Source organism: Mustela erminea, chromosome 1 (assembly GCF_009829155.1).
Source record: "Mustela erminea isolate mMusErm1 chromosome 1, mMusErm1.Pri, whole genome shotgun sequence".
Taxonomy (NCBI): Eukaryota; Metazoa; Chordata; class Mammalia; order Carnivora; family Mustelidae; genus Mustela; species Mustela erminea.
In genome coordinates this window covers 135,277,738-135,294,596 of record NC_045614.1, presented here as the reverse complement: position 1 = coordinate 135,294,596, position 16,859 = coordinate 135,277,738, and the positions used below count along the sequence as shown (strand labels likewise).

At 34.5% G+C, this 16,859-nt stretch overlaps 1 protein-coding gene across 8 annotated transcripts in view; it reads right to left on the bottom strand.

Annotated features, from left to right (window-relative positions):
• IFT80 (intraflagellar transport 80) overlaps window positions 1-16,859 on the bottom strand; it is a 108,077-nt gene that overhangs the window by 64,834 nt on the left and 26,384 nt on the right. For all 8 annotated transcript variants that reach the window (XM_032342780.1, XM_032342771.1, XM_032342760.1 and 5 more), the window contains 3 exons: window positions 11,315-11,424; window positions 4,869-4,958; window positions 3,997-4,134 (listed from right to left, as the gene is read on the bottom strand). In XM_032342780.1, the coding sequence (XP_032198671.1) occupies window positions 3,997-4,134; window positions 4,869-4,958; window positions 11,315-11,424 (338 nt within the window). The remainder of the gene's footprint in view (window positions 1-3,996; window positions 4,135-4,868; window positions 4,959-11,314; window positions 11,425-16,859) is intronic.

Below are 16,859 nucleotides of genomic sequence, written 5' to 3'. Positions count from 1 at the left end.
TATGTGTGTGTTAACAGGCGTTACCTTGACTAAACTCAAACTTTAGTCTCTGTCTTTCTTCTGGTGGAAAGATGACGTCCCTGTGGCCTTTTTCTTTCTGGAGTTTTCCCGTCTGTTTCCATCTGCATGGTCAGTGAGCTTTATCCTCTGATTTCTTGGCCAGTGACAGCAAGTTTCTATCTGAGATTTAGCCACAATTCCTGGCACCAATTAGGGTCTGTTCTTAGATAAAAGGTTGTAAAAAAATGGAAATGTACTCAATACTGTTTCCTTTTGTCAACCATTGACTCTTCTCAAGTTTCTGCCTGCTTTTTTTTAAAGCAGGTTTTTTTTTTTGAGACATAATTTATATACTATAATTTTACCCATTTAAAGTATACAGTTCAGTGTTTTTAAGTGTATTCATAGGGCAGCCACCACACTCTAATTTTAGAAATGTTTGTCTCCTCTAAAAGGAGTCTCATACTCATTTACTATCCATCCCTATTTCTCCCTATCCAACTCCCAGCCTGGCAACTACTACTCACCTTTCTTTTCTATTGATTTCCCTATTCAGGCCATTTCACATAAATGGATTAATACAGTATGTGGTTTTCTGTGACTGGCTTCTTTCACTTAGTATAATGTTTTCAAGGTTCATCCACATTGTTTCATTCATCAGTACTTCATTTCTTTTTTATGAACAAATAGTATTCCATTATATGAATATAACATATTATATTTATCCATTCCAAATTATCAAATTTTGATTATTATGAATAATGCTGCTAAGAATGTATATAAGTCTGTACAGACATGTTTTCATTTCTTTGGGCTTACTTAGGAATGAAATTACTAGGTTAAATAGTAACTCTATCTTTATAACTTTATGAGGAACTGCCAAACTGCTTTCCAGAGTAGCTGTCTGTCTGCTTTTGATTGCTCTCCAGTCTTCAAGTAGTTGTTTTATTTCTTGTCTTGGGTGACTAGGTGTTATTTGTGAGAAGGCTAATCTGATAGTAGCTGTTCTACCACTATCATTCCTTACATATCAAGTTTATTTAAAATAATTGATCATGAATTTTAAAACATTAGGTCTGCATACTTGAGGGTTTTGCTGACTACTGCAGTGATTCTCAAAGTAGAGGGGAGGAGGAGAGCGATCTGCTGGAGATTCTCTGTTCAAGAAACTGTGAAACTGACATGGAAAATAGCGAAGTAACATTACTAGCCAGTTCACAAAACAAATGCCAAGGATGAAAGGATGTTCAATTTAACTCATAGATAGTATAAAATAAATAATGTGCTTTACCTAATAGATTGAAAATATTAATAATGACTTAAAAACCTCAGATTCACGCAAGTAGAAGGAAATGAGCTATCTCATTTCTCACTGTTGGTGGGAACGTGGGCTGATACAACCTTTTTAAAGGGTAGTTTGAAAATACATATCCAATGTCAGATGTATATATCCTTGACCTAGTAATCTCACCTCTAGGAATTTTCTCTAAAGAGATCATTGTACAAGTACACAAAGATTTATGCATAACAATTTCAATTTCATCACATAATTGTTATAATAATAAAAATTAGAAATAAATGTCCATAGGACTGATTAGGTTATTATTTGATCACACCTAAACTGGAATACCCTTATTCATTAAAAATGGGAAAAGGAGATTATGTTTAATAATCTGGAAAGATATCTATTGGCTAACTTATTTAGTGAAAAGATAGGAGAACATGTCATTCTGTAATCCCACTTGTGTATAATTGTATACTCATATCTTTAACTATGTGTATAAAGTTGTACCCAGAACTGTATTTGGGTCGTCTTTTCCTTCTTCATATGATTTTTTTTTTAGGGTGAACTTTAACTTAATGACTATGTATCAATTGTACAGATGCAGTAAAGGTTTTTAAAAAGTTCTTCAGGGAGGGCACTTGGGTGGCTCAGTCATTAAGTGTCTTCCTTTGGCTCATGTTATGATCCCGGGGCCCTGGGATTGAGCCCCAGGCTCCCTGCTCAGTAGGGAGTTTGCTTCTCCCTCTCCCTCTGCTCCTTCCCACACTTATGTGCTCGCACACACACTCTCTCTCTCTCTCTAAAATAAGTAAATAAAATCTTAAAAAAAAGAAAGACAAATGACTGTAGCCCAAAAAAAGCAACAATAGCAAACGCTGGGGAGGGAGGAGAATCTAATTTCCAGAATTACCACAATCAACTCAACACCCCACATTTTTAAATTTTTTAATATTTTCATCAAAATGGCATTTAAAGATTTGTCTATTTTTTCAAGATTTTATTTATTTATTTGAGAGAGAGAGAGCTACACAGAGAGAGAGCATGAGCAGGAGGGAGGGGTAGAGAGAGAGGGAGCAGCAGACTCCCACTGAACAGGGAGTCTGATGCAGAAGTGGATCCAAAGACCCTGGAATCATGACCTGAACAGAAGACAAACGTTTAACAGACTGAGCCACTTAGGCACCCTTATCTATTTATTTTAAAAAGTGAGAGAGCAAGCGTAAGCAGGGCAGAGAGGGAGAATCCTCAAGCAGACTCCCCACTGAGCATAGACCCTGACACAGGGCTGGATCTCAGGACCTGAGATCATGATCTGAGCTGAAATCAAGAGTCAGATATTCAACCAACTAAAACACCCAAGTACCCCAAAATGGCAATTTAAAATTATCATGCTTAAATCAACTTATAAGTGAATTATTGAGTATCTATTGTGTTATATAGATAATAGAGAACCATTGACCTATGGAATCTTATAAACTATCTAGGGAGCCAACAATAACATACAAAAAATGAAAATGGAAAATATAAAAGCATAATACATTGTGAGAATGTGTACATATTCTATAGACTTAGAATCATCACTGAAATATTGGATGAAAATGAGATTATCTGATAAAACATCCTAATTTATAACTAAAAAAAGAGAGACTTTATAGGAGAGGAAGTTAGAAAAACAGATAAATACCTGCGGAAGGTATGAGGAAATGAAGTTAAACACAAGATGGGCCTTAAAGAATGGGTAGAATTCAGTAAGTATAAAACAGTGGTGAGAGCATTCCACAGAAAGGAAAAGATGAGTGAAGATATTAGGGTCGGAGAAGATTCATGAGCCTAATTTGAGCACAGATACAAATTAGGGAGTCGTGAGGGAAAGACTGAATGGATTTTATGGTATTACAGTTCAGAGAGCTTCTAAAGCCAGGCATATTTTGAAGCCATATGAAGCCAGACTTCATGTGATAGAAAACTTATAAAGCAGATCATTTATAAAACTTCAATAATTCTAACTTAATGGTCCTGGTTTATATTCAAGGAAATTAAGCCACAGAACAATTATGTGATTTCCTCTTAGTTAGGAATAGTACAGAATAACCCCACTCATCACTCGGCTGCTTCTGTAACACTCCGATGAAGTAACTCATTATTTAAGTTCAGTGGGTAAATGTTGTTGAGCTTGGCTGTTTGTTTAGGTTCTAAACAGAATTTGTACAAAGAAGGGTATATATACTCTCTTGTGAGGAAAAGGACCCCCATGTATGCAAACATGAATTCTTGACAAAAACCCAACTCCTCTGGTTTAAAAATGATCATTTTTAAAACTTACTATTAATCCATGCTAAAAACATGCAACTAAAATTTCTATATGAAACATATTGACAGTTTAAAAAAAAGTTCAAAAATTGAACTCTCCATGTTGATTGGATATAAATTTTAATACTGTAGCTACTTCACCATCTTCTATAATCATGCTTAAAATCAGTATTTCCAGAAAGACAAATAATAGAGAATATACCCATTCCTCAAATTCAACTTAGAGTTTATATGGTCCCATAAATCTGGAATTGATTGAACTAGTATATTCAGAAGGCAAATCAAAAAGATGCAGTCAAGCGCATTCACTGAAATTTTTTTTTAAAGATTGAGAACCAGGTGTGTTATGCATAATCACATTTATGACAGTACATCTGTGATTCTTCACCATTATAACTTACCCCAGTTTTATCACACAAGCGTAAAGTATGAAACGATCCAACAGCAAATAACTCTCCATCTGGAGCCCAGGCAACTGAGGTAATAGGATGCTCGTGAGGTTGTGAATTGTACAAAGGGCGGCCATAACTATCCCATACCTAAAAAAACAAAGTTTTAAAAATCTTATATAATAGTCACCATATTATTACTAAAAAGTTTGTCCTAACAGTAAGGTATCAATTAGAGATTTAGAAATCAACACTTTATAATAGTACTAACTAAATGTCTTTACTATCACATAAGGGGGGAAAGCTGTATTCTTTAAAACCTAAATATCTCAAAAAAAATTTTATAACCTTGTAATAATTCTCCAATTTCACTAAATCTTTGGTTAATCATACAACCTATACATTTGAGTCCTTTAAATTAAACAACAAAGTTTTGAAATATTCAATTTTTTGCTTAAAATTTTTGGTCAGTAAGTGCTCTATCAACTTTACCTAAAAGTATTTATTTCAGTTAAATTTCCTCTAACTTCAATTACATTAAATCTTATTTATAGTATAAATTATTTTGGTCTGAAGCTGAACAACGTTCAATATACCAGTAAGATTGATTTTTAAAACTTCACTTGAGTTAATTTAAATAACCAGTAAAACCAGGAGTTTTATATTCCTGCTCATTAAATCAAATTCTATAGGTCAGTAAGATAGGTCAATGAGAAAGTCAACACTTTAAAATACCACTTAAAATTATAAAATAACAATTTGCCAAATCATTCGAGTTAAAAGATATAGCTAAAGTGAAAGACTAAAAGAATATTCTTATATGCTAAATACTTTTTACCTAATTTAATTCCTTCAACCAGATGATAAATTCAAAAATCATATACCTTATATTTACAATCCTCACCAGCAGACAAAATCAGATCATTGACAGAGTTCCAATCTACTTTTAGAATAATGCCATCATGAGCTTTCCACTATGAGGGAAAAAAAAAAAAAAAAACAAAAAAAAAAGATTTAATTATACCTTCAAGAGCACTAGAAAGTTTTGTTTTATTTTGCTTTTTTTTATTTTTTTTTTTTTAAGAAAAGACAGTTTGCCCCTCTAATGATTCTCTTATCCTGTCTTTGGAGATTCCCATCTTCCTTTGATAGCTGTTACACATAACCTCATTTGCTTGTTTCATTTCTAATTTAAAGTAATGAAAACACTTAGGATTATGACATCCACTATATAGCTTACTTCCTTATAAATCTCAATTGCCTGGACTCCAGATGGAAAATCTCTTGCTATTGAAGTATTCCAAGCTTGACATGTGTGGTAACACTGGACTGAATCCAAATCTTACTTTTTTTACACAGCTGATTCAGTTAAAGATAATGTCTTCATTCTTTTTTTTTTTTTTAAAGATTTTATTTATTTATTTGACATATAGAGATCACAAGTAGACAGAGAGGCAGGCTGAGAGAGAGGAGGAAGCAGGCCCCCTGCCGAGCAGAGAGCCCGATGCGGGATTCGATCCCAGGACCCTGGGATCATGACCTGAGCCGAAGGCAGAGGCTTTAACCCACTGAGCCACCCAGGCGCCCCTTGTCTTCATTCTTACTTACTAATTCTTTTCTTTTTAAAAAACTTTTATTATATGACCATCTTCTTTACTAGTCTGTTCATTCTCTTCTGCATATTTTCCTAAGCCTCATTCTTTCTACCTTCATGTCTCTGGTCACTGAATTACATAAGAAACCTCTGTATATAAACTTTGTTACCACATAACAAAAAAAGTTTTCCACAGATATGTACATATTCTATACACATATATAGAATGCATTACATATATGTCACCCAGAAATTGATAATCTAGTAAGTAAGCATGGATCCCCTCTTGCTCTTCAATACAATAAATTCATGTGCCCATTTAGCACACGCATTTTTCCATGTTTAAGGCAGAATAATATAACTGAAAAAGAACTAATTTTCCTTGAAGACCACAGGTACATTTTAATGTCTGAGCCAATTATCTTCACATCAAAGAGTAACTGATGTTAAGGGCTCTCTCTCTATAGACCATTCCTAACCTACTGTTTCTTCTTTTTTTTCTTTCAAGATTTTATTTAAATTCAAGTTAGTTAACTTTTAGTGTAGTGTTAGTTTCAGGGGTAGAATTTAATGATTCATTAGTTGCATATAACACCCAGGGCTCATTACAAGTGCCCTCCTTAATATCCATCACCCATTTACCCCATCTTCCCACCCACCACCTCTCCAGCAAACTTCAGTTGTTCTCTACAGTTAAGAGTCTCTTATGGTTTACCTCCTTCTCTGTTTTTATCTTATTTTTTTCTTCCCTTCTCTTATGTTCATCTATGTTGTTTCTTAAATACCACATATGAATGAAATCATAGGGTATTTGTCTTTCTCTGACTGACTTATTTCACTAGGCATAATACCTTCTAGTTCCATCCATGTCATTGCAAATGGCAAGTTGCAATGGTGAGTAATATTCCATTGTGTGTGTGTGTGTACCTTTTTTTCATCAGCTGGTGAACATTTGGGCTCTTCCCGTATTTTGGCTATTGTGGACATTGCTGCTATAAACATTTGGGGTGCGTGTGCCCCTTTGAATCATTATGTTTGTATCCTTTGGAATAAATACCTAGTAGTATAATTGCTGGGATGTAAGGTAGTTGCATTTTTAACTATTTTTTTTTAAGTTTTTAAAAAATTTATGTATTTATTATTTTTTTATTTCGCAGAGAGAGATCACAAGTAGGCAGAGAGGCAGGCAGAGAGAGAGAAGGTGGGGAGAAGCAGACTCCCCGCTGAGTAACGAGCCTGATGTGGTGCTCAATCCCAGGACTCTGGGATCATGACCAGAGCCAAAGGCAGAGGCTTTAACCCACTGAGCCACCCAGGTGCCCCAACTTTTAACTTTTTTTGAGGAACCCCCATACTGGTTTCCAGAGTGCTGCATCAGTTTACATTTCCACCAACAGTGTAAGAGGGTTCTCCTTTCTCTACATCCTCATCAATATCTGTTGTTTCCTGAGTTATTTATTTTAGCCATTCTGACCTGTGTGAGGTGGTGGTATCTTATTGTGGTTTTGATTCATATTTCCTTAATGCCTAGTGATGTTGAGCAACTTTTCATGTGTCTGTTCGCCATTCGGATAGCTTCTTTGGAGAAATGTCTGTTTATGTCTTCTGCCCATTTCTTTCTTTCTTTCTTTCTTTCTTTTTTTAAACATTTTATTTATTTATTTGACAGAGAGGGATCACAAGTAGACAGAGAGGAAGGCAGAGAAAGGAGGAAGCAGGCTCCCCGCTGAGCAGAGAGCCCAATGCAGGGCTCGATCCCATGATGCTGGGATCATGACCTGAGCTGAAGGCAGAGGCCTCAACCCACTGAGCCACCCAAGCACCCCAGTCTTCTGCCCATTTCTTGATTGGATTATTTGTTCTTTGTGTGTTGAGTTTGTTAAGTTCTTTATAGATTTTGGATACTAGCTCTTTATCTGACATGTCATTTGCTAGTATCTTCTCCCATTCTGTTGGTTGTCTTTTGGTTTTGTTGACAGTTTCCTTTGCTATGCAAAAGCTTTTTATTTTGATGAAGTCCCAATAGTTCATTTTTGCTTTTGTTTCCCTTGCATCCAGGGACGAGTCTAGTAAGAAGTTGTTGTGGCCAAAGTCAAAGATGTTGCTGCCCATTTCTCCTCTAGGATTTTAATGGATTTCTGTCTCATATTTAGGTCTTTCATCCATTTTGAATTTATCTTTGTGTAAAAATATTTTTTGTGTAAAAAAGTGGTCCAGTTTCATTCTTCTGCATGTTGCTGCCCATTTTCCCAACACTATTTGTTGAAGAGCCTGTCTTTTTTCCGTTGGATATTCTTTCCTGCTTTGTCGAAGATTAGTTGACCATAGAGTTGAGGGTCCATTTCCGGGTTCTCTATTCTGTTCCATTGATCTATGTGCCTGTTTTTGTGCCAGTACTATACTCTCTTGATGACTACAGCTTTGTAATACAGCTTGAAGTCTGGGATTGTAATGCCTCCAGCTTTGGTTTTCTTTTTCAACATTATTTTGGCTATTCAGGGTTTTTTATGGTTCCCTACAAATTTTAGAATTGTTTGTTCTAGCTCTGTGAAAAATGCTGGTGTTATTTTGATAGGGATTGCACTGAATGTGTAGATTGCTTTGGGTAGTATAGACATTTTAACAATATTTATTATTCCAATCCATGAGCATGGAATGCTTTTCTATTTCTTGTGTCTTCCTCAATTTCTTTCATAAGTATTCTATAGTTTTCAGAGTACAGATCTTTTGCCTCTTTAGTTAGATTTATTCCTAGGTATCTTATGGTTTTTGGTGTAATTGTAAATGGGACTGATTCCTTGATTTCTCTTTCTGCTGTTTCATTATTGGTGTATAGAAATGCAACACATTTCTGTGTTTTGATTTTATATTCTGTGACTTTTCTGAATTCCTGTAGCAGTTCTAGCAATTTTTTGGTGGAGTTCTTTCGGGTTTTCTACACAGACTATCACGTCATCTACAAAGAGTGGAAGTTTGACTTCTTCTTTGCTGATATGGATGTCTTTCATTTCTTTTTGTTGTCTGTATCTGAGACTAGGACTTCCGGTACTATGTTGCACAACAGACCATCCTATTGTTCTTAATGCACACAGAGTAAAATATTAAATTAGAGTCAAATAATCTTTAAGAATAAATAGTAATTCATAGCTTGCTTTACTCAGGATATATAAAAATAGCTACACTCAAAAACAAATGTTTTGATAATATACTTTAAAAAGAATTAATTCACACAATTTACCATCAAATTAATACAATGTCCTGAAACAGACTACAAGGATAAAAATAACAATGCACAGGGGCACCTGGGTGGCTCAGTCGTTAAGTGTCTGCCTTCAGCTCAGGTCATGATCCCAGGGTCCTGGGATTGAGCCCCACATCAGGCTCCCTGCTCTGTGGGAAGCTTGCTTCTCTCTCTCCAACTCCCCCTGCTTGTGTTCCCTCTCTCACTGTGTCTCTCTCTCCGTCAAATAAATAAATAAATAAAATATTTAAAAAAAAAAAACAATGCACAGACACAGATATGGGTATATATAGATACACATACACAGAAATTCTCAAGAGTCTCCTTTCTAAGCTATAAAAATAAATTTTTATATATTCAAAAGTTAGGAACAAAATATGATTTAAACCTTCCATATACTATGATTTAGAATTATCAGTTTATATTATACATATTTATATACTACACATAAGGCATAGACAGTTTTCAATTATTTCTCAATTAACCAGACATTTTGTGAAATTCCTTTGACAACGAGCTTCTTGAGGGCAGAAACTATGATCTGTTTCACTATGAATTATCTCACATAAGGCACAGTATCTGGTATATAGTATGTATGTACTACATTTTCACTGAATGAATAAATAAACAAAAGTCTCCTCACTGTAAAACCAAGCTCTGGGTCTCAAGAAGAGTCCCTAAAGCTTTTAATGGAAATCAGGTATATACTTTTAAACTATATTCTACAAGCAAGACTAAGTGTTCCTTTTTGCGGACAACCCAAATTTGAATATGTGTTTATACCTAAGGAAAACTGCCACAGCTTTAGTTTACCCAAAAGAAAAAAAAAAAAATTTGCACGAAGTTACCAATTATACTTCAACTCCTCTTCCACAGTAGCAGAATTTTGGCAGTGGGTGCTTTTCTTGCCCTCTACTACATGCTGGCCCAAAGATTCTACTAAACCACTAAACTATAATTTACCAATGGTAATATATAGTATCTGTCTGAGTTGTGTTCATATAAGCCTAATTACAGGTATCTCAATAAATCACATAACTATAAACCAAAAGATTCACCTTGCCTGTTTTTGCTGTATAATTTTAAAGCAGATTTTTGGAGTTTAAGTGGTATGGAAGAACTTTGACTAAAGGCAGGCGGAACTAGTTCTTTCGCAGCTTCTTCCATTTGCCCAAATTCTTTACCTTAGCTGCCTAAGAGCAAGCAAGGACTTGTATCTTCTATTTCTTGTTTGTACCATAGTTCTTAGCAAAGTGTTCTGCATATAGTAGAAATGTAAATGCATGTTGACTTTATGAAATATGTATAGCATAATCTACATAAAAATTAAAATTATAGAAACTCAATGTCATTTCTATTTTCTTACTCCCCAAAATCTATACATACTGAACTGTTAAATCTGATAGTTCTTCTTAAAACACTTTTATACCCATTGTAGCTGCTCAATCTCCAGCACCAAAATCCCTTACTCAGGACCCAACCATTCTACATCTTTTTTTCCAGCCTCCCTGGCTCTAATTTATTAGAGGCTGACTAAATGGTAGAGATGACAACTCTCCAGTAACATCTATAGTAACAACTACTCTATATTGAGTGCTTACTATATGCACTCAATATGCTTATTGTATAGACTATCATATGCACTTTGTAATTTAACTCATTTAATCCTCACAACAGTCCTATAAGTAGGTACTAGCATCACAACTAAGAGATCAGAAAGCTGAGAATCAAAGATATTTTTTAACTTGCCTAAAGTTACTTTAGGTAAGTAAGTGGACATCTGAAACCAGGTGACTAAGTCTGAAGCCTGTATTTTTATTATCCATACTATACTGTGTCATCATCAAAATATGAAGAAAATGATTCTGCCTTTTAACACTGAAATCAAACATCAAAACCCTGAATACAGACTTAAAATTTTTCATTAATTTATCCTACTCTGACCTGTCTTAACTGTCACCATAGTTTTGCTTCTATATATTTGGGAAAAGTATATACACCTAACTTGTTCTAAACATTACACTGATGACCCTTCTAAAAATACTAAAAGAATGCTACGGTTTTAGAGAAAGCTTAAGTGTATTGAATAAATGATGTTCAAGAGGAGGAGGAGGATGCTAGTTATAATGATAAGAAACACAGTCTAAACAAGCTTTTAAAGTTTTATGATTTTGTCCTGTTTTGTTTCAAATCTATACGTGTGAGGCTGACTCTGCTAAATTTAAAGATGCCTATCCTGCCAAATCATGTGACAATTTAGTAACTCAAAACACATTTATCATTTACTGGTATAATGTAAGTTGGAATAAGGAGGAAGTGAACCTTGTTAGAAACATAACCAGATATCCCCTATTCTGTAATAAAGGCTAGTAAAAACACACACTTAAAAGCTTCAGACAAAAGACCACCCAGAAGAAAGGGACTCCTAAGAAAGTGACCTCTCACTTAGCAGTCCAACAGATCCTGATAACAGCTTACAAATGCCTGAGAAATACCTGTAAAACTTTAGCATTTGGTTGAAGAGGTTTAATGATCAGCTGCTTGCCTGCCGTGTAAAGAACTTTTTCTGAATCAGGGCCCCATGCTACTGAATATACTGGTGTTCCTGTAAAAAGGAAAAGAAAATTAAAAAAAAAAATTCAACAGATTTTCATTATTATGCCTTATAACAAGAGAACTAGTTAAGAGCATCAAAAAAGCAATATGGAGTGCCATTTCATTTCATATTCAATGGCCCTTTAAGAATAGCCTGATACTAAAACAAACTGAGTTCATACTGACCATTGAAAATCTACTGTAAGCAACTGAAAAACTATGTTTTTAACTAATTTTGATCTTGCTGAGAAAAGAGGATGGGAGTTTTTAGGAACTCAATATAGTGTGCTACTAAAATATAGAACATAAAATAAATACACTTCATTATTTTAAGATATAAAGAAATATCAGAAAAGTCATGATTTATCATTTCCCACCAACAGCCATCAGTGCTTAAACTGACTCAATACATAAGTTGACTTAAATTTTCCATACAAAAATATAAATGGTATATTTACTTTATTGATTAATTCCCATTCCTGAGGATACTACAGGAAATAGACCTACCACTCATCTGCTGCTTAAGCAGTTCTCTAATGGACAGAAACCATTCTACCCCCAAATGATCTACCCCCTCCTACCTAGAATTTATAAATGGCAAATTAAATATCAGATTGGGGAAAGTTTTGCTATCGATCAAGCGGGACTTTGGCCTGAAAGCTAGGCTAAGAAGGGTTCAGATACCCCATAACCAGGATGAAGCTGACATACTTTTGGGGAAAAGTACATGTTTGACTCAATGTACCATTCTTTTTTTTTTTTTTAAGGTTTTATTTATTTATTTGACAGACAGAGATCACAAGTAGGCAGAGAGGTCGGCAGAGGGGGGGGGGGGAAGCAGGCTCCCCACTGACCAGAGAGCCCCATGCGGGGCTCAATCCCAGCACCCTGAGATCCTGACCTGAGCCGAAGGCAGAGGCTTAACCCACTGGGCCACCCAAGCGCCCTCAATGTACCATTTTATAAACTACTTTAAACTTCATACTGTTTTCAATTTCTTAGGATAGGAATTTGGAGAAGGTATTTTTTTAACTCAATGACTTTCACATTAATATCTTCTAGAAGGCTGTACTTTATTTGAACCTAGTTTTTTTTAAAAATGAGTATTATACCTGGCAAAAGCATTAAATAAACTGTACTCCACTCTCTGACTCAGTTACCATCCATTAGGAAAGTGAATCAAGGTTATACAATTAATCTATGAAATATTAATCCATTAGTATTTCTAAAGGTGCTTTCAAAAATCATCTAGAACTTGTAAATCAGACTACTGTAGCAGTTGACTTTCTGTGAATAAATAAGACATTCTTAGGAAAATGAAATCTGAGTCTGAGGATTTATGGGTAATCAATAATTTAACTGTTCATTTAAATGGGAAACCCAACTGATGCTAATCAACAGGAGTAATCAGTAATCAACAGGGAGTAAATTTCAGTAATGGCTTGTGCTCAAGTGGCACCCTACTTTTTTCATGCCATTTTATTCCCAATCAGAATATAATTCAGTTGTGAGCAAATCTCAGCGGTTTAAGGAATTTAGAAGGTTTAGTTTACAACAGACCTAGAGCAAAAAACAAAACAAAACAAAAAAAACCAACCAAACAAACTCTGAAGCATGCCTTTCATGATTTAGGTTAGATAGTATATTGGGTCTAAATATGCTATTCAGTCAATTACATCTAGGATTGATCTGTATCTGAAGAACCCACAAATGGCCAGAAGGCACTTCTTCTACACTTGGTAAGTACATTCTCTTGGAATATTCTCTGGAAGTAGCCAGAAGTTGACCTGGATTTCACAAGTAAATTGCCAAATAGAATTCAACTCTAATAAACTCCCTAGAACATGTAAATCAAAATTTCAGATATTTCAAATATGGTTCTTGATGAGTACTGGAAGGGAATAGAGGCTGAATGCTTATTTGATAGGGTGGTAGAGTTTTAGGTACCTTCTTTATTTCCATTATTATAGTTGTAATTATTGTGCAAAAAGCAAATTAATATATTTTAATTAAGGACTATCAAGTCATCCTGAACAGAATCAGTAAAATTACACTTTTCTGGGGTATACATTAAACAATGACAAACATCTACCCCCAAGGAAATAATTCAGTAAATACAACTCCTATTGAGTTATACAGGATGTGACTCTAGCCCTTTAGTTGTGGTAAAAGGCACAGTTGGGGTATAGGATGAGGAGCTAGGGACGCTTTTGTCCTCTTTAGCATTGAATTTGTGGCCTCATTAAGTCAGCTGTGTCACCATTTCCTTGCTTATTAACCTTGTAAATCTTCACAATACTTATCTTCCCTGTTAGGACTTGGGAGTTTATTCATTTCCTGATTATAAAATATTTTTTAAACAATAATAATGTTAAAAAAACAGATATAAAAACTTATAGTATAAAACAAAATAAGATTATAGAGGAAAAGTTAAGCAATTCCTTTGCGATAACATGTGGCTTTTAACCACATTTGTTTATCAAAAACAAATACAGAGGGTGCCTGGGTGGCTCAGGTGGTTAAGCTGCTGCCTTCAACTCAGGTAATGGTCCCAGGGTCCTGGAATCCAGTCCTGCTTTGGGTTCCCAGCTCAGTGGAGAGACTGCTTCTCGCTCTGCCTCTATCTACCACTCTGCCTACTTGTGCTCTCTCTCTCTGTCGAATAAATAAATAAACTCTTTAAAAAACAACCAAACAAGAAAATAAACAAAAAAAAAACCCCAAATTAATAGTTAAGTCCCATTAGTTCAACCTTCCTAACCACTAATATTTAAAATGGATATAATATCAAGAACTAAGACAAGTTTTCATTATATTCATCTCTTATATTTATAATAAAATGTTAAGTGTGAAACCATTGTATATACGAATGCTTTCTTTTCCAAAAGCAGATATACTATACAATTTCTAATTTGGGTAGTTCTGATGAACATCATTACTGAAAGTGGAAAAATTAGCTTTATAAAGAAAATAATGATTTTTATTATAATGAAATCCATCCCACTTGCATTTCAAAAACCTGCAATATTTAAAATATTTTTTTTGAAAACATGCTTATTAAAGCATTGAATTACTCTCATCATTACACTTCACTTTGCAAACGCAGTATGAAAATAACCACTATAGACTTCAGGTTAAATAAGTTTTCAACCAAAAGTTTAGCAAATTATGTAATGTTATTAATTCCAATAGTTACCAAAAAAATGGACAAAAAAAAAGTAGTTTCATAATAATTAAAGAATTTCTTGCTTTTTATATTGGGAATTTTTATTTATGTTCCATTTCAGTTAAGACACTCAAAAATATCTTGTTTTTCTGACTCTGTACACTAAGATCATGTGACCTTTTTGACATTTTTTAAGAAACCACATGCACCTGGGGTTGTGTTAAATGTCAGACCCTTATCTCTCTGTAAAACAAATTATCTAAATTCTTTCAACCTGTTGAAGGCATTTTAAACCACAGAAGAGGAGACAAAAATGTATTTCAATTGTTTTAAGGAAGTACATGGTCAAATATACCATGTTTTTCAAACTCATACTAAAAAGTAGCCTCTAAATGTTTTTGCATGTTTTTAAGAATGCTTTTGAAACAAACTCTTCACTATCACAGTGAAGTATAAGCTATCTTTGCCTTGAATGCAATATAAGTCTACATTGGGGGAATATAGGGAAAGTACTTAGAGCAGAGTCTGATACTATATAAGCACTATCTATTACCCACCACTACTAGAAATCACTTTGTAATTCAATAAGCAACTAGCTGTTTATTGTGTTGCTCATGATAGTAGGAACTCAACTTTTTTTTCGGTTGCCAAATCATCAAGAATTAAAAAACCAAGAATTATTTCCCTTTCATTCTATTTGAGGGACATATATTATCAGTAAGCAATCAAGTAGGATTTATTCCACAAAAAAGCAACTTTTTTGGTTATATATGTTCTTGGATTAGTAAAGAGAAAAGGCTTAAATGAATGCATTTGTGTCTCCAGTTTCTATCCTCAGCCACTTATCCCTTGGCGATCACAACTTCCCCTATAGCTTCACCTTTCACCTTTCTATAATTGACTCTCACATTATTTCAGCTTTACTTCTGAGCCCTAACACAGTATTTCTACTTGCATCGAAGACTTCAGACTCTACACATTCAAAACTATCATCCCTCTAACAGAATCCCACGTTAATTCTTCTTTCTGAATTCTCTACCTCTTATAGGATATCCATTCCTGTCAACTACTAAGAACTACTCACTTTTTTCAATTATCATTACTGTCTCTGTTCAAGCCTCAATGCACACTAGCATAGAACATTCCAATAACCTCCTTACTGGTCACCCCCATTTTTTTCATTTTATTTTTTTCGTTATTATTATTTTTAATTTTTTTACTGTAACTGACACACAACGTTACATTAGTTCCAGGTGTACAACACAGTAATTCAATTTCTCTATATATTATGCTATGTTCACCCCAAGTGTAGCTGCCATCTATCATCATACAACACTATTACAGTATCATTGACTGTAGTCTCTATGCTATGCCTTATACTCTGGTGCTTATTCATTCATAACTGAAAGTCTGTATTTCCCACTTCCCTTCAACCATTCTGCCCACCCCCCCACCCTCTTTTGTCTAACAATCATCAGTTTCTTCTGTATATTTATAGGTCAGATTCTGCTTTTTGTTTACTGATTTGTTTTGTTTTTAGATTCCACATATAAGTGAAATCATATGGTATTTGTCTTTTTCTGCCTGACTTACGTCACTTAACATAATACCCTCCGGGTCCATCCATGTTGTCTCAAGTGAGACGACCTCATCCTTTTTAATGGCTGTGTAATATTCCATTGTACATTTTTACCACATTTTCTTTATCCGTTCTCCTATTGATGGACACTTAGGTTGCTTCTATATCTTGACTATTGTAAACAATGCTGCAGTAAACAGGGGTGCATATATCTTTCTGAATTAGTGTTTTCATTTTCTTTGGGAAAATACCCAGTAGTAGAATTACTGGATCATACAATGTTTCTATTTTTAAGAGGAACCTCCATACTATTTTCCACAGTGGCTGTATTAACTTAGACCACCATGCATGAGGATTCCTTGTTCACCACATCTTCACCAACACTTGTTGTTTTTTGTCTTTTTTTATTTTAGCCATTCTGACAGATGTAAGGTGCTATCCTATTGTGGTTTTGAATTGCATTTCCCTGATGGTCAGTGATGTTCAGATCTTTTCATGTGTCTATTGCTGACCACCCCATTTAATCTCTATTTCTTCTGATTTATCCTACATATTACTGCTAAGTTTATGTTCCTAAGAGATAGTTTTTACCTCTTATTCTTCTGTTTATTTTTTTAAGGTTTGGTATACTCATAAAACAAAATCAAAACCCTTCATTTAGCATCCATTGTCATCAATGTCTCGGTCCCTTTGGATATAC